The 19196-nt window shown below is 43.8% G+C and overlaps 1 protein-coding gene across 1 annotated transcript in view; it reads right to left on the minus strand.

Annotated features, from left to right (window-relative positions):
- Positions 1-19196, minus strand: part of ADAMTS10 (ADAM metallopeptidase with thrombospondin type 1 motif 10) — a 283135-nt gene that overhangs the window by 169514 nt on the left and 94425 nt on the right. The window contains exon 3 of the mRNA XM_078668321.1: positions 16740-17104. Within this exon, the coding sequence (XP_078524447.1) occupies positions 16740-17104 (365 nt within the window). The remainder of the gene's footprint in view (positions 1-16739; positions 17105-19196) is intronic.

The following is a 19196-nucleotide window of genomic DNA, read 5'->3' on the forward strand; positions in this document are numbered from 1 at the left end:
ACATCCCACTCATTGTGCTCAGACGGCCTCGCCGACCGTGGTGCACGGGTCTCCTCCTACTACCTTGCTGCGAACCTATCATGCTTCGCCCTCTGCTGCACTTTCAGACAGTGCAGTACGGACGGACTCACCATCCACATTCCTCAGGCCTCAAGCTTACGGCTTCAACCTGAGCACTCTGAATTTGCTCACTTGTGCATTGCCTCAGACTGAAGGGAGGATTCTCGCGAACGCAAGAGCCCCTCCACTACTTAGACATATAAACTAAATGTAAACGCTTTGGTATCTGGTGCAACTCTGTCTGCATCAATTCCGTGCACGCTACACGAGAGCAAATCCTACCTGTTTTTTCTCCTTATGGCAAAGTCAGCCATTTTTTCTCAGTTCTTTAGGGCCTCTACAGGATGTGCCCGCCCATCGGGCGTTCCCCGCCTGCTGGCTCCTCAACGTCGAATTGGCCCAGCTTCTCAAAGCTTCTTTGAACCAATCTATTTCACGGATTCGACAGTTCGAACATGAAAAGTTTCCTTCCTACTCGCTCTCACGTCTTTTCGACGTGTGAGTCCTATTCAAGCTTTTACCATCAAACATATTTACCTTCAACTTCCATATGACTCTCTGGTGCTGTGCACCAATCCACTATTTATGCCACAGGTTCTATCTGACTTTCACCTTTATGAACCAGTCATCCTATGAAACTTTATTTCCAACCCTCAGTCTTCAGCTGAGCGCACTCTACATTCTTTAGATTCTAACGCTGTATTAAATTATACATACAACGGACAGCTGCCTTCGCAAGCCAGACCACCGTCCTTGTGTATGAGCGGATGCGTTTAGTGCATCCAGTGACCATACAAACCATGGCCCCATGGTTTGACATCAGCTATCTTTTTGTCATACATAGATTGGCAAGCCCTTACCTACTCCGGTGAGGGCACATTCGACAGGGGCAGTTTCATACTCCACTGCCCTATTCGCTGGAGTGCCTCTCCATCATATCTGCAGAGTGGCGACGTAGCCCAGCAGACGTATGTTTCACGAGGCACTACTGTCTGGAGGTAATTGACAGCGCAGACACTGCTGTGGGTCAAGCGGTGCTTCGGAATGTTTTTCAAGTAAGGTGAGCCTCTGTTGCTTCCCTCCTCCTGCCATAAAAGGTTTTGCATTTTCGCATCAGGGTACCATTAATAGTGTTTGTTTAAATATGCGATATGTTCATGCATTACAGTTGTGACCTTTTATGGATATATTGGTGACTGCTTGCTATTCTATTCAAGCATGAGAATCTATGAAAGACACCCCAATACTGGAGAAGAACAAAAGTTACTTACCTGTAAACTGTGGTTCTCCAGTATTGGTGTCTTTCATAGATTCACATGCGACCCACCCTTCCTCCCCTCAGAGGCTCTCTTCTCCTCATGCACTCTTGGTCACTTTGGTGCTACGAAAATCTGAGGGCTTGAGCTTCTGAGGAGAAGGTTCTAGAGGGTGCTGCAGCCTGATTGGCTGGAATTTGGACTATCATAACGACATGGATATGCCAGTAAAGTGATTCTCCCTCAATGCTTCCTTATGTGTTAATAATGTTCTATGGTACTTTCAAGCATTCTATATTATTATTATTATTATTATTACTAGGATATATATTTTTTAAATATGTGATTTCTTACTACTATTTTATGTACCGTGGGACTCCCACTCCGACGACGGGGAATATTCAAGCATGTGAATCTATGAAAGACACCAATACTGGAGAACCACAGTTTACAGGTAAGTAACTTTTGTTCTTTCAGATAATGTGACAGATACTGTCTTGATAAAGAATACCAGCTGAAATTTCACCTTGAATATGGGTGGGCAAACATTTATAAGTAAAAGCGGTAACATAGAAAATCTGTGAATATGTAGGAAAGTTGGGACTGTGGTAACTGTAGACTGTATGTCTGTGTGAGCCACTGTAATATTTACAGCCGCTTTCGGCCAGGGCCAAATATGGTCAGGGAATATTGGATTAAAAACCTCAACAATGTTTCAACTGAAATAAAATTCTAAAGTCCTTCTTCAGGATGCATTACGCGAACAGGGATTACTAAAATAAAAATAAACACAACCAAATATAGCTCTGCAGATGAGAACTCACAATGTTTTATGGCACATGGTTAATTACCTCTTGTACTCCCACAATCCCATAGAGTGTATTTTTTCATCACTGATGTAGATTGGGTGGGAGTCATTCTGCCTCACTTCGTTAGACAATCCACTACAATTCCAATTAGGACACACTGTTGGGACAGAAATGCCCCCTGCTTGGTAAACAAAGGTGATCCCCCGCCCCATGTCTCCTGATTTTCTTTTGGCCCGGGACACAATGAAACCTTCATGTGCATGGAGGCAACTCCCAAACTTTACTACTAGACCCATGCTGTGGCTCTTAGGTCATGATGGGTGCCAAATCTGTACTCTCTCTTGAACTCTAGACTACTGTTGGTGTCAAATGAGACATTTACTGTGAACGGTGGTGGTAGAATACCTTTTTGAATCCCTGGTATCGGACAGGCCTTTATGCCAGTGCAAAGTGAGAGTGTGATGCCAATAGGCATGCTTGTGTAAAGTATTGGTTACATGTTATGCCAGACCGTGCACTCACATCCCTGTATGCATGTCAAGTGTCTATGCATCTAGGGTGAATGGTGGCAGAACCCCAGGTTGTTTGTGAGTGTGTGAAAGCTAAAGCCAGTGGGATCCATTTTGGATTGCCTCCAGTTTGCAATAGGAATGGTTTAGCCCTTGACTCTGAAGTGTGGGAGAATAGAGACAGGCCTGTCTTTAGAAATTATATGGTAACTTTCTTAGCAAGGGATTCTGGATTAGTCCTCCCTGAACACTGCCATTTAAGTGACTTTGTGGGAATGGGTGGTGAGTCCGCAGATTCCCTTGTTAGAGGGGCATAAATATCTATAGAGGACCTGGCCCTTTTGTTTTTACTTTGATTGGCCATCCTGGAACTCTGATGACGGGTGGGTGCAAAGCTTCACAATTAATATTGTCATGTAATGGATACTCCTAGTTGGAGTCAAACTCATGAGTACCTCCTGGGAGAGCTATCACCTTGCACAAAGACAGCGTCTGCACTGCAGCTGGAAACTGAAATATGAAAGAACTGGGCCAAACCAGTTGCAGGACTTTAGACGGTGGATCAACATCCCCTTTCTGGAAACCATGTATAAAAGTAGTACCCAAACTTCCCCATTTTGTTTCCAGTTAAAGCTTTTTAATTGACCAGGGACAGGGGAACTGCACAGATCACTTGGAAACCTGGTGTGATGCATGGCTGATATTGCTGTTAAACAGTTTCCCATACTTCAGGGGACATCACCTCAGGTCTACGCATTGTACTGGAGAACTTTGGATCTGCCTAAGACCTGGGAGCCTGCAAGCATGCCTACCACCTTCCTGCTCAGAGAGAAGGAGCGACTTGTCCCACAAGAGCTATCGTCCTAAGGAAGAGAAGCCCAGCTGCTGAGCCCAAAGAGAGGAGCAGCCCAGGAGAATCAGAGGGCGACCCCCCCCCCCAGCTCCCTTCATACCCAAGATAAGCCAACATGAACCTGCGGCCCGGCTGGGAGAACACTTCACTGATCGCCACAGACAAAGACCAGAGGGCCCCGGATGGGTCTGTGCCTTCGCTGCACCCGGAGAATTTCAGAGGTGACAACGAAAGCCTTTATGTATTATATTATGTACATTTTGTTATGTTGGTATATACACCTATATGTGTTTTTCTTTTTTTTTTTTACTTTTGACCTCTACTCAACCCTGAACCCTAAACCCCTGTATCTCTCTTTACTTCTGCACATCCCTGAATCCTAAAAAAACATTACCCTTCTTTACTTCTCCCCACCTTTAAACCCTACAAAACTGTTACCTCTGTTTACCTCAACCCACCAATGAACCCTAAAAAACATCCCTTACATTATTACTAGATATTTACCTTCTGTCTTGGAAAGGCATGCCCTGAAAAGGAATGCTTTTCAAAGGCTCGTGCATTGTGAAAGATTTGTGGTAAAGGAAGGTTACCGTAAAAAAATGTTTTAAAAAGTAGTGGAAAAGGTGACACACTCCCAGAAGGACTTCCAGGCACAAGTGCCAGACCCACCTAATCAAAGTGTCTTCCTCCATTCTGCTGCAGAATTTAGTGCTTCGCTTTGTCTGTGTAGTAACCCCCACCCCAAACTACCTTCCACGTAGTGCCGCATATTCTATATATATTCTTTATGTTTAGTGTTGAGTCTAGGGTGTGATTAGAGTACCACGAAAAGCACTGTAGCTAGACATTTGCTTATTGGGCCTATTCTTTGCTTACACTGCCCGAGTTCCAAGTTTCTTTCCCACAGACTACCTCCCAAAGACGCCTTGCACTACTTGCTCTAACTACCCTGAAAGTTAAGTGGAGTATAGGTGTACTTCACCCAGTTTGCAGAGCCATAGTAGGGCGGACCCCAGACGGAAATGACCATGTCCACCACGGCTGATGCTGTAGGCCCTACAAATGGGGGCTGACAAACACTGACAAATCATACATCCTTTATAGGCCCACCTACGCCTACTTCTTCTATCCCTTCCACCATTTCCCCCCATTTATTCTGTTGAACTGTGACCTTTTCAACCAGTGGGAAGATTGCAGTTTGTTGAATAGCACCCTAAACATTGAACCTGCTAGAGTGCACTAACTCTTTCAATAGTTAAAAGCATTTAATACAAACACAACAAGGAATCATTTAAACCCATTTCCAGGTGGGGGGTGACATACTAGTGGAACAGTCATATTTTTTGTTATACCACTTTTCTGAGAAAAATTACGCAACGCATCATAAGACAGCATGGCATACATGCAGGCTGTTTTGCTACAGTCGTTTCTTATCCAAAATCATAACACTGGGACCTCTAGTGCTCCATACCCTGATCCAAATATCATTTGGATAAAACATGGCTGCACACCGTCTATCTGATCATCCTGCCACCAGACAAGCGCCTGGAACCACCTGCAGAAAACACATTGCGCTACTCATTATCCTACAACGCGTCATCACCAGTGTTGCAATATGCCACAGCCGGTTTAGGGCTACAGAAATGTTTTTGTCCTATCTCGAATTCAACTGGTGTGTGAACCCCTCAACAATAACTTACTTCATACCCACACCACACAGTGCCTTATTATGTCCTCATAGCCACTGCACCTCTTGTGGTTCCTGTCACGAAGTCAGGTTAAAATGACAACTGTTTGCCCTGGTGCATGATTTCACCTACCTTGTGCTCAGTCGCAGATAGTTTTAACTAGCGGTTCGTTTGTACAAAATTAAGTGCTGGGGCTCTCGTCAGGAGGCAGCTTGCACAAGCTTATTTCTCCTGTTAGCGCCGCCTAAAACAGACCCGACTACTAACTATGAAAGTAGGGAGAGGATGTGGCATAATGGCCAAAACTGCCGACCTCGGAGCTGGGGAACCAGGTACAAGTCTCGGCTCAACATTCTGTGATTTTGGGCACATCACTTATTCTCCCCGTGCCTACCTAAAATGAATATGTCCTTAACTGGTGCTCATGAAAAGCGCTGGTGCTGAGCACTGGAAATCACTGGCTCAAATTAAGCACTGGTTTTAACCTATCCCGGAATTTAACGAATCGAAATTTGCATACATTTGCCATTGTAGATAGTTCTACAATGCAAAAGGCAAAGAAGCAGGTGAAAGCTCTATATACACATCTTCTTTACTGGCAACGTCTGCAATAAAAAATATATCTTCAATGCAGTGAATGTTGTTGTGCAATGAACAGATAAACGTAGTAGGGGTGAAAGGGAACTAAAACTGGGATACTTTTTGAATGATGACTATAGGGGAATTTGTAGAAAAAATGCTACAGAACCTAGGGCCATATGTATCAACAAACCCTTTTACGATTATTAAATAGCGATTTTTAAGGAATCGCTATTTAGGAATCGCAAAATGGTATGTATGAAGAAATTCGCTATTTTTTAGCGATTCCTTAATCTTCCTTATTTGCGAATTCGCAATTAAGGAATAATTTCCAATGCATTCCTATGGGTTAGGAGGCCCATAGGAATGATTGCGAAATAATTCTCAAATTGCGAATTCGCAATTTGCTAATCGCAATTTGAGAATTATTTCAAGGGTGCAGGAGTGTCTCAAAGACACCCTGCTGCACCCTTGAAATGTACATGTGAGTGCATATGGCGCACATACATGCCCTATGTGTGTGCATCACATGCCACCTTCAAAAATGCCAAATTGTGAATTTTTTGAAGAATTCGCAAGTTACCATCAACTAAAACTTGGTGGTAATTTGCGAATTCTTAACCATAACTCGCAACCCAAAAATGCTACATACATAGCATTTAAGGAATCGCAAAATTGCGATTCCTTAAATGCTATGGCAAAATAAGGAATCGCAAATCTTTGCTATTCCTTATTTTGCGAATATTTCATACATACCAAAACATGCAAAAAGGCAGTTTGCGATTCGCAAAAGGCTTGATACATATGGCCCCAAGTGTTGTACTATTTGGTGCTGCACCAACCTCCTTCTTCAATTTTACACCACGACAGTTTCAATATATCAGCTGCAATCTTTATCCATACTCCAACCAAAGAGTCCTGTTTTTGCGAGGTGAAAGACAGTAAGGAGGAAAACACCAGTCAAATGATCTGGTTACAGCCACCTGGCCTCTCCTTTCACATAAATGAAGGGTAGCACAGGAGCCAAGAGCCTGCGGTTCGACACCATCTGGGCCTGTGATCTGACATGGAGAATTAGTCATTAAAAGCTGCATCAAACGGAGGCAGTCTGCCAAAAGAGAACTCTGCAGTTTGGAAACATGCCAGCCATGTGGGCTGCTCTGCTGCCGTAATTGGCAGAGGCTACAAAAAAAAGAGCTGTTTCTTTCTGCCACAGATTCAGCAGCTCGTGCACTGAACACGTCATGTATGTGCTTAAACCCAGATGGCTCTACCCAGACAATTAGGTGGGATTTGACCCTCTTGTATCTGGGCCTCTATAAAGTGGAATCTAGTACTTGTGGCTAAATGTACACTAGCTCACAGGGCTACCAAGCTGTCATTATCTTTTCAGGTTCTGTAGCTTTGTGAATAGCTTTGTCCTGAAGAAGGCCCAAGGATCACAAGTAACACTGTATGGACCAAAACATTTGTAGACCTCAACTATATCTACAGAGGCAGTGCTATAATAACCACACTAGACAGTGAATGGTTCACCAGCATCTATTGCTTTACAGGTTGGTACTTCGCCATCATAGTTTCCCCACCAATGCATCACTATAAATGCACATGAATACTGTGATTAAGGCCTAATTTTAGTATTTAATTTTGACTGAATAGCTTTGTCGAACTCTCTGACATTTTAATACCATTGAGATATGAAGGTGTTATAAAAGGGGATCACATGGCCAAGTCAGGCAATGGATGCTGAATAGAAAGGTCAGGGTATTTAAGGCAAAGGTAGATTAAGACTCTGTCTGAGCTACTTCAGGCCAGGTCATGCTCCTAAATAAATGTGCTGGATAAACATAATAGACTAAAGTACTCATCAAAAATAATGGTCAGAAAGTATTACAGGTAATGGATAAATCTGTTAGAAATTAAGTAGTGTAAGCATAATTCAATCTCTAGGTTAACTAACTATTTTAAAGGTGAACTGCTATAGAATTTAAAGCTCTGCAAGTATTTACTTGTTGCATGGTTCTACATAAAACCAAAGAATATCCTCAAACAGGTTTTAATGCTGAGCCGACCATAAGTATTTAAAAAAAGATCTCATACTTCAGCTTTATGAATAATTGAAACCTATTTAAAAAGACAACTTCTCAAGCTTACATTGTAGTTACCCCCATATCTTTGATTTATCCCCTTTCTTCGTTATAAGCCTCATCTTTTAATTTGCTGTGTTGCTTTGATGGTGCATCTTGCACCTCTTCACCTCAGGCGCCGTGTTATCTTTCTTCCTGGTCCTGCCTGGGTCTCTCCAGGAGTTAAAGCTGCTCATCTTCGAGTACTCCCCTCCACACCACAGGAAGTATGGTGCCTGCCAATATTCTATCTCTTCAGCACATGGCAACATCTGGGGCGACCTGCTGCAGACACACGTTTGTCTGCAAGCCAGTGAAATCCGACCCAAGGAAGGGTCTATTTTCACTAATAAATGATTTGTACATTTATACTATATTTCTTAATGCCACAAAAATGTGCTGTTAATAAGAATTTTTGCTTTGCAATGCTTTTCAGAGTTGCACAGTAATGTGCTAGAGAAGAACATGTTTCCATTTTCTCATGCACCTAAATAACCTCAGCAGGGGCGTCTCTTCCGCTAAGGAAAGGAGCGTTGCCCCACTAAGTGTAAAAAGAAAAAGAAAGAAATTCTAATGCAACGTTAATAATGTTACGCTATCATTTTCTTCTTCTGTAAGGAGTCAGCCAGGGCACAGGGGCGTACCACAGGCTCCCGCAGCCCCCGCATTGTGGGGGGCCCCGGGCTGCAGGGGGCCCCCTCAGCACAGTATTCAGGACTAAGAGCTCTGGATTCAATCTGGAGAGGGGGCCCTCCGTGTACCTTGCAGGGGGCCCCCTCAACTTTCGTTACGCCCCTGAGGGGGCAGAGCGGGCGGGGCTTGTCACAGCCTGGGAGAGGGAGGAGTGGTTGCTGCTGCACCTTGAGAGCACAAGACATTTTGACCGGCCATCTTGGGCCAGCCAGCCCGTCATGCGCACTTTGCATGTTCAAATAAACAAGAGAAATCCAACATTAAGTGGGAAAAGGAGAGTGATCAATGGATATTGAAGCACTCAGTGTTTGTGAAAATACCCCTCACACACCAAAAGGCCCCTTGGTGTCATGCTTCATCATCGGGGTCTTCGCACCCCTCTATCGGGATGCGGCGTGCTGCGACCGACGACTACGAGGGAGCACTTACAAAGTTGGCTATGTGTGGTGTACAGTGTGTGGGTTGTGTTACAAGTGAGTAGGGAGTGTTGTGAAAAGTTTTAAAAGGTACCTGGCACTAGAGCGGAAAAGAAAAAAGTTTTATTCTGTGCTCTGGCTGGTACCGTTAAAAAGAAAGTGCAGGGCGAGGTCAATCTGTTGTATTAATGAACAGGACCTCTGATGTGCTTATGTGTCGACATGTTTCGGAGACAGGCTCCTTCTTCAGGACAGGGGCACAAACTCCCTTCCCTACTCACGTCTTTTGCTACGTAAAACTGTGTATTTACAGAAAAGTGAATTTTACTTTAAATAGGCTAAGTGTGCCTACAGCGGTCTGCTACAAGCACAATGACTTGTGAAGCTTGGTTGTGGGCTTCATGAGCAAGATAGGAACGTCGGGGTGTTGCTTCAATGGCAATATAGTAAGGACGCTCAGATCGCCGCCTTACCCCGTCCGCTGCTCCGCGGAGCAGCGGACGGGGTAAGGCGGCGATCTGAGCGTCCTTACTATATTGCCATTGAAGCAACACCCCGACGTTCCTATCTTGCTCATGAAGCCCACAACCAAGCTTCACAAGTCATTGTGCTTGTAGCAGACCGCTGTAGGCACACTTAGCCTATTTAAAGTAAAATTCACTTTTCTGTAAATACACAGTTTTACGTAGCAAAAGACGTGAGTAGGGAAGGGAGTTTGTGCCCCTGTCCTGAAGAAGGAGCCTGTCTCCGAAACATGTCGACACATAAGCACATCAGAGGTCCTGTTCATTAATACAACAGATTGACCTCGCCCTGCACTTTCTTTTTAACGGTACCAGCCAGAGCACAGAATAAAACTTTTTTCTTTTCCGCTCTAGTGCCAGGTACCTTTTAAAACTTTTCACAACACTCCCTACTCACTTGTAACACAACCCACACACTGTACACCACACATAGCCAACTTTGTAAGTGCTCCCTCGTAGTCGTCGGTCGCAGCACGCCGCATCCCGATAGAGGGGTGCGAAGACCCCGATGATGAAGCATGACACCAAGGGGCCTTTTGGTGTGTGAGGGGTATTTTCACAAACACTGAGTGCTTCAATATCCATTGATCACTCTCCTTTTCCCACTTAATGTTGGATTTCTCTTGTTTATTTGAATACCCAGTGGAGCATAAATCCAACGATTAGCTCTACCTCCCCCTCTTGTTTTTGATACACTTTGCATGTTCTCCACCGACTGTATTGTACAGCCTGGGTGGAGAACATGCACAGTCTTCTCCTCCCCGTCTGAGCGCCGAACCACAGCGTTCAGACCAATCACAATGCTGTTGTAAGGCAGGTCTGTGATTGGCTAGGGGAGTCAGGGAGCCTGGGTGCTTCCTGTTCCTGCACTGGAGGAGAGGCGGCGACTTGCTACCAGCGACGACAAGGTAAGTCTTTTTTTCCCTAAACCTCCCCCTTCCTGCCCTGCCCCCGCCACCGTTCCCTACCGGCCACTCCTGTCCCTCGGCAGCTTTAATGTGGCTACAAGGAGAGATGACCTCGCAAGATCTTTCTGCTATGAAGGAGGAAAAAGTAGCAATAAGTTATTGGGTACTTCCAATATTCTTAATATTCGAAAAAAGCAGCTGGGTTGCAGAGGATTGCACTGCCAGGACTAGTCACAGTAGTAATAGGATATTGCCCACCTCAGATAGTCAGCTGCCATATGACCACAAAGTTCAACACTAATTCAAAGGGGTATGAGAGGCAATATATATATACAAGGTAAAACATAAACTATGTACATTAAGCAAAAGAATTAAGAAATCCACTCTGTTGTTTGTGATCTTAAGTTGTATTTATTCAAGATGCACTCGGTTTTCATAAGAAGACAGCCAACGCATTTCGCCCATACATGGGCTTCTTCAGTGCAAAGCAAATCGTAGTCAGAATGCCAGGAGGTAAGGTTCTCATCCAATTTCTAATTAAGACTGTGTCAGGACAAACGATATAAGAGGAATGGACCTCTCAGAAATGAAGCAGAGGTAGTCCAATATTATGGAGCGCACAGTATCTGCCTCTGATAAGCTGATCCAAAGTAGGTGCAGGTATTTCGGTAATGTAGCTCTGTGTTCGGGCAGTGTCCAGCGTCGTTCCGTCGCCTGTGCGATCCATATAATTGGACTACCTCTGCTTCATTTCTGAGAGGTCCATTCCTCTTATATCTTTTCTCCAGACACGTACTTAATCAGAAATTGGACGAGAACCTTACCTCTTGGCGTTCTGACGACGATTTGCTTTGCCCTGAAGAAGCCCATGTTTGGGCGAAGCGGGTTGGCTGTCTTTTTATGAAAATCGAGTGCATCTGGAATAAATACAACTTAAGATCACAAACAACAACGTGGATTTCCTCATTCTTTTGCTTTATGTACATACTTTATGCTTTACCTTGTATATATATTGCCTCTCATACCCCTTTGAATTACTTCCAATATTCTGAACAAGAAGTATTGTTGGCTGTAAAAAAAGTCAAGAGCTAAGCATCAGTTTGCCCCCTCCTCACGCCAGAAAGCACCATGTATAATAAAGATACACAAAAACCTGGTGCAGAGGCAGGACTAGATGCATATACCGGTTGCTTGAGGGATGCGGAAGCAATACTCTGACTTTAGGCCTATGACACAGTAAGGCAATGGGGGAGGCTTTCATGGATTGGCCATAGACTCCCTTTGGCGATTAGGAAATGTAACGCGTGTGATCTAAATCATTTGGAGATAACACTGCATTACAATCATTTTTTTCTCAGGACGGATTAAATTGTGCAAATAAACTCCGAACAAAGTTTGGAGGTGCTGTTGTTACCATATGCTTGGTTTATTGTATCCTTAGCCTCAGGATGTGATCTCAGGCTGTCATTATCATTTTCACGCCCCTATTCGGTTCCACACTCCATGCATTTCTACTTTCATCTTTTGAAATTGTATGCAAGATATTTACATGAGCGTTCTGGCAACTAACCCAGAGGACATTTGATTTATTGTTCTCTTGAGAATAAAAATAGTTTTACTGTGCAGTTGTTTTGCAAAGCAGTTAGTGGACTCGGAAGAATTGGTTTTTATTGCAGAATTTGAAACCGGTCACTAGCAAGAACTCAGCTCATTTTGTGCTTATGGAATTCCTAAAACTAAATAACAAACAACAGCTGTCCCTTCCCACAGCAGTGTGGGAGAACGAGTTTTCGTTTTCAGCTACTTTGACTCTGCATTGCAAAATCTTTGGGGATTAGGAGGCCTTATTTAGGACAGTCTAATGTCTTAAACATTATTCCGGACAGAGGAGACAATTTTAATGGTTTACAGCTGGATCTAGATATTTTCAATATTTTACTTAGTAAAAAAGAATCTTCTGCATATCTGGAAATCTTTGTAGGAGATAAATTAAACAACTATCACCCAGGTGTACAGGACAATTTTACAGTCGCAAATACTCCGATTCGGAGTTTGCGACTGTGAAAATGCTTTTTTTAATGTACTAATTCCATTTTAGGAGTTGGTAAACTTTTACCGACTCCTATAATGAGATTGCAACTACCTTACCAATTTGGTATTTGGAAAGGGCATGTTGTTGGTATCCCTTCCAAACACCAAATCGGTATGACATATATCAATGTTTTGCTGCCGATAGCTGGTCAGTTTGAAAAGTTCATGGTGGCTGCAAAAAATACAGCCCACAAATTGCGACAAGTTTTATAGACAAGTCTGTAGAACCTCTGGCTGTAAGAAACTTGGAGGCCAATACCAACAGCTATCCTCCGGCGGACCGGAGTGACTGATGTGATTTTGCTGCTAGGTCCCGGAAACCCAACAATCCAGTCTTTAACCAGCAGCATCCGTTCTCTTGTGCAATAGTTTGGAAATACAAAATGGCATTGGCAGTGTATGCCTCACTTCACCCATTTGCATTTTTACCGTAAACCACACTGGAACGTGTGATCGGTAAATCCTTAAATCCCACGATACTTCTTCCACAAATATTTACCTTCTGTGTAATTTAATGCAGATCAGTATGATCTCTAAAATGTCCCATTTGCTACAATAGCATGTTTAGCTGGATACAGACATTCTAAACACAAGGCCTAACTGAGCCGAGTGAATGGGGAAGAGAGGTTAAGAGGAGGGGTGGCCGACAGGTTTCCTTAAAATGTGCAGTTAAGTTGCTCTTGGCGACATTCCAGTTACTGTAACAGAAAGGCAGTGTGTCTGACAGGGCGAGACGATCCACCTAATGCTGAGGGAAACCTCTGTTTAAAGGGTCTGACCTTACGTTGCAAGCAGTTAGCAAAGAGCGATGAATAGAACACCAGGGCTATTCAATACAAACTTAAGCCAAAAGATGTAAAGTGCCATGGAACTTCTATTTCTTAATCTGTGATCTAACGGCTGGCGATGAAACCTGTTTCAGCATGAAAACTCACACCATCCAGAAAAGGTGGCACCATCAGTGCATGTCACTGTCACTATGGAGAAGACCGAGCACCACACCTCGCAGCTGACAATCAAGCAGTATATTCTGCTATGTGACCAAACAAGAAAGTGTGCGTGATTTATTGTTTAGGTACTAATCAAGGGGTATAGTTTGAAATTAGAACAAGCATTGACAAACCCAATAGGACCTATTCGATAGTGCGGGCGGCGGTCCAGAGCATAATACGGAGTTCCTTAATTTACCAACCACTCTTTCTCTCCTTTGGAAGAAAAAACTCTGGACACTCCAAGATGCTGGATTCTGTGTATTGTACAACAGACAGCCTTCTGCCGAGGCGTTTCGCCATTACGGCTTGTTCAAGCCGTAATGGCGAAACACGTCAGCTGACGAAGTCAGGGCATTATCGTATGCTTGGAGCATAGTCACTGACCTATGACCACGGATTTGGACTGTGTTTTCCCCACACACGGCATGACTTGGACCGCATCCTGCTGATTTGGAATGTTGCGAGTTGGAGGGGACAACAAAAACAACTAGCAGTGAGAGTACGAACTTGAACCTGCAGTCCTCTTTCTATGGCCGCAAGCATCCTCCAATGCGAGTGAGTATGAGACTTTTTTTAGACCCCCAACAGCGTTCTCTGTCACATATAGCTGGCATTGACGAAGGCAAAGAAGCCGAAACGCGTCTGCCCGGTGTCACAGCGATGGCGATATTTTATCAAAGCAGGATGTGACCAGATGGTGAAAATAAAGCTTACCTGGAAAGCACTGGTGCGTGTGTCAGCCCGTTTTTGTTGGAAGCGGGATTGGGGGAATATCTCTCTCTCTCTATATATATATATATATATATATATATATATATATATATATGAGAGAAAACCTCTGATGCCATAGATCAAAGAAAGATCCGTCACTTACAGAATGTCAGTTACCGCAGTAATTTAATCCAAAAAAAATAATCAAAAGAGACTTTATTTCGGGTATATTTCAAACCATAAAAGTGCACATATACACAACAGTTTAAAAACATTACACACATTATTGCCATATATTAAAATCATTATACAATACATGTTTCCTTTGTCCCAATTTCGATATACAGACAGGATGGTTATAAAGTGCAAAGAGTGCTGAACAAAGTGCAAAAGACATAATTGAAAAGGTCCAGTAGTTTAGCCATTTAGACAGACAGAATTTATGGTGTCATTGATCCAGACAGGTTCTCATTCTGACGGCTAGTTTTAAAAACGATATTATTTGGAGAACACTGTCCTGATGCAGAAGTTGTAGGTAAATAAGAGCTGGTCTGATTTGATTAAAACCAAGTTTTCTTAGTAAGGCGACAAGATAACGACGGCGGGGGTATTCATAAAACCTACATAAAAACATAAAATGCAGCATATCCTGTGGAGACTTCCCGTCGCAGCCACAGGGAGCTGCACAGTTGCTAAAAATGTCCGACTTGGGTCTGATTAAAAGATGATGAAAAATGTTGAATCTGAACCTTGACAACAGAAATTTTTCATGTGAGCTGAATGATCCTGCCAGTAATTTAATCTGTCGGCTGACGCGTTTCGACATTGCGGTCTCTGTCAAAGCCACAACCTTTGTCAAAGCCACACTGTGGCTTTGACAAAGACCGTAAGGTCAGTGCGTTAACTGACATTCTGGAGTGCCAGCTCTTTCTTTGATATACGGCATCAGAGGTTTTCTATGCATTTTAAGCGCGTCCTGCTCTTGCTGTCGAGCACCAGCCCTGTGAGGTTGACATAATTGTGTTTCGAGCAGGAGATGCTATATATAGGCTGTACACAAATAAACAGATTACCTGCACCAAATCTGTGTTCCATGTGCGAGAGAAATGAGAAAAAGCAACGGAGTGTGTGTGTGTGTGTGTGTATATATATATATATATATATATATATATAGAGATAGATATATATATATAGATATAGATATATAGATATATATATATCTTTCTTTTTTCATCAGAGACCTTGTACCGAAGTGTCTGGTGCAAATTACGTTACTGGAACCCTCTGGGTAGCCCATCAATTCTTCTACATTGCTATATGCTGCTTCTCCTGGGTCCACCTATCACCCTCCTAAATGTACTATCCCCTGCATCACCTGGGTTCGGCATCAATGCACTAGGATAGCCCTCCTAAACACAGAATCCATTATCACAGCACCTGGGTAGCCCCACATATCACAAACTTCACCTCAAGGAAAATCTGCCTTCGACTCACGGTTAAGTGTTTATTAAACTCTCAACTAACCACAAATGCAGATAATGAATTCATTTTGACAGATTTGTGAATGAACTTGTACAGCTCTTTGCTGTACAGGCATTGGACTCTTTTGCCTGAGAACTCTGAATACTGAACTCATTATCCGCACTAACTATACAGTGTGTTGTGACCATTGTGTATTTTGTATAATACGGCCTTTGCGCATTACTAGCATCACATCTGGATGGTTGCTGCTTCGCTTTTTTGTGATAATTTAGCTACCAATGCACCTTAGTTCTGGAGGATTTGTCTTGGAATTTTACTATAATAATATTTATGCCCTGATGAAGCTTGATTGTGAGCGAAACGCGTTGGCTGCTCTTTTAGCTGTTTGTGTATGCAGAAATGATGAGCAAAGAACTGGTTCAAAAGAAACTGTTTGGAACAACTTTATGAATTTGATTGATTGACTTATTAAACACTTTGATTGTTACCTCTCTGATATGATATCAATTGTTCTAATCTTTGGTAGTCAACATATAGAGGTGAGCAACTAGTATGTTTATTTAGTGGGACTCACAGGTTGTGCGGTATAATGGTCCCTAGCTGCATTTCTATCTTTGTAACCATATGAGCAGTTTCTGCCATAAACCTTATGTACCAAAACTGTTTCCACACAGACAACACTGCATTCAAACATTTCTCTCTCCGTCCCTGCACTAGTGTTGTCATAAGCATCTTCTCTCTCACAATTTTGTTTCACGACAAGGCACACGAAGAAACACATGGCATAAGCATATCTCTGATCTTTCTTCACGACAGTATGACAGACCTAGTCTCTTTTATCCAAGCTCTACTACGAAAGAGCACACTACCCATCCACAGATGAGCTTCGATGCCACGTAAAGGATAAAAGCATTACACAGATCTAGCTACAATACAATACCGATTATCCAGCTAGACTTGTTTTCGGGTGGGAGATTAAATGGTCAAAGTAAAATTTATGCAAGAGTTTGGAAGCAAACAGAGAATGCGGCCATGCACTTACCAGTCCATTGCAGTTGCTGATGGCTACCTTGGTGTTCAGCTGGAGGTCCTGCAAGTGGCCCACATAGTGGCAGTCCTCATAGAGGTCATGCTTCCAGTCCAGTCCACCTTTTTTCCAGTACTCCACAGTGAAGTGCTCAGCGAGTAGGCTGGAGTGCAAAGTCAGGTTGAGAAGGAAGCGCGTCTGGTGCGCCGAGAGTTTATAGAAGACATGGCGCTGGGCCACCTCATGGGAGGATCCGGGACTGCGACGGGACCGCGACCTGCTGGGATCGTGCTTCACGTTGTAACTCAGGAAATCTCCATTCTTGTCCACTTGGATGGGGAATGTGATCTCATAGTGCTTCAGGCTGGACAGGAACTCCTCTGTAAGGACAAAGTGGTCAAGAAAGTATTGACATAATTTGCTGGAGCATCAGAAGACCAGAAGACCTCTTCCCAACAGAGTACCTCAAGTGTCACTAATATACTAGGCCAGCCTAGCGTCAGTGTCCCCCTACGGTTAGTAGATGACTAGTTTTGCTCCTTTCCCCCATGCCATGATCCTGCAGCCCTTTTTATTGCATGCCATTTTGCAAGCATGGAGAAATTAAGCGTCCAGGTGACAGACCACCAGGTAAAGCATGAACAGTAATGGACGCTTCCTTATCACCGAATGACAACTTTCTCAAGTCTGCTTTGAGGGCCAAGGGTAGTACTGGAGAGCATGAGACATGATTAAGAGAGCAAGTCGCTTACCTCTCAACCTGGAGTCCTTGGTTCCAATCTGGCACTTGACCAAAACTCATGTGATTCTCAGCAAAATTCGTTGTATTTCACTGTGCCTCAACTCATTGGTAGCTGTTACGTTTTTTTGTTTTTTTTAATGTCCTATCTACATGTTCCCTCTCCCCTCTCCAACTCATTCTAGTTTCTGAGAACTAGCCTCAAGCACACACCCTTGGGCCCAGATTACAAGCTGCAATGAGCAAGGGTGCCAGAACTACCATGCCCAGAATCTCCAGTTCTGACTGGTACTTCCACCCCTGCTCTGTGTCCCAGGAATGATGAACAGCCGTGGAGACCCCCTCATTGTAACCCTGGCAGGGGAAGGGGCAGCCAAGGCTCTCTTTGGAGCAGTGTTCGAGTTTCTGCAAAATGCTGGAAAAAAAACCTTCCCAGTATTAAAAGTAGCCTTCAGCCCAGTTTGCCAGAGGGGTGAGCTCATGTTGTTCCAATCACTGTGTTTTCTAATTCGTACAAGCTGGGGTTAGGGTCTGTGTGTGCTCAAGCGGTGCTTGTGGTGGATGTAGGGGGCGTGGCCCCTACACAAGCGACACTGCCATGCATTCTTCGTGTGGAGAGGCAGGCCTGGTTTGATGGATACCATCTGCTTGGCTGTTGGGAGAGTTGGGGCCATTTCACAGCTCTGACATTTGGTGAACAGCTGATTGGATCACTCCATCAGCACACCTACCCCCCTCCCCCCACCCGTCATACGCCCCCCACCTGACCCGTCCTGCTAGTGGAGCCGAGATGTCATGTTCCTTACACCGGGGAGGGGGGCATGTTCCACAGATGGATTACGTGGCCTGTCGAGAGAGGGAGAGGGGGGGGGGGGACTGAAAAAAGAGGCAAAAACCGAAAGATAATGAATGCGGGCTTGCATGGAAAGGGACGTCGAGACTCGGTGCCCTTCCAAGAAAAAGAATCTCTAGGAAACAGCGCAAGGCTGCCTAACACAATAAAAGGAGGCAGCGTACATATGCAGCTGGCGAGATGGCTCAGTGAGTTAATGCTCTCTGCTCCCATCTTCAGTGATTGGAGGGTGACGAGGTAGAATCCCGAAAAGGCAGACCCAGCCTCCCACCCTTTCCAAGGCTTCATGTTTACAGCACTTTGAAACGGCAGACGTGGGGCACGAAGCACTATAAAAATGACAAGTTATTATTACTTCAAGCAAATGTGATTCCAGATGGGTGGTCATTTCCCGTTTTTTCAGGGTACTCATCCTTCCATCCTGAAACGTTTGTGAGTTTAATTATTTGCAATTTTTAAGGTTTAAAGTTTTGTTTATTGCAGGTTAGATTTTCAGAAAAAGCAATCCATATGTAAACGAGTTCTATTGATGGTCATTGTGTGGAAAAGTTCCTAGGTAGTCATTCAATGCAAACTAGCTTTGTGACTAATGTAAAAACCTGGTATCTATCTGGCCCTTGTTCTCCCTCTTTAGGCACTTTTGAGTTGAAGTAGGCAGACAAGCTTGTTCCTCGTGGACCTCAGTGCATCTTTAGATACGGCCGCTCGCCCCATCCTAATGGACTGACTTTATAGGGGAGCTGAGTTCTGGATTGGCTTTAAATGGGCAATCAAGTGAAAAGAGAAAAGGTTTTATCATCAACAATCAACAATCAGGATTCCCGAAAGACTCTTTCTTTGAAGAGGTTGGGTAGTAATCTAACCGGGATTTACTGTCCAA

The sequence above is a fragment of the Lissotriton helveticus genome, chromosome 12 (genome assembly GCF_964261635.1).
Source record: "Lissotriton helveticus chromosome 12, aLisHel1.1, whole genome shotgun sequence".
In the NCBI taxonomy this organism is placed as follows: Eukaryota; Metazoa; Chordata; class Amphibia; order Caudata; family Salamandridae; genus Lissotriton; species Lissotriton helveticus.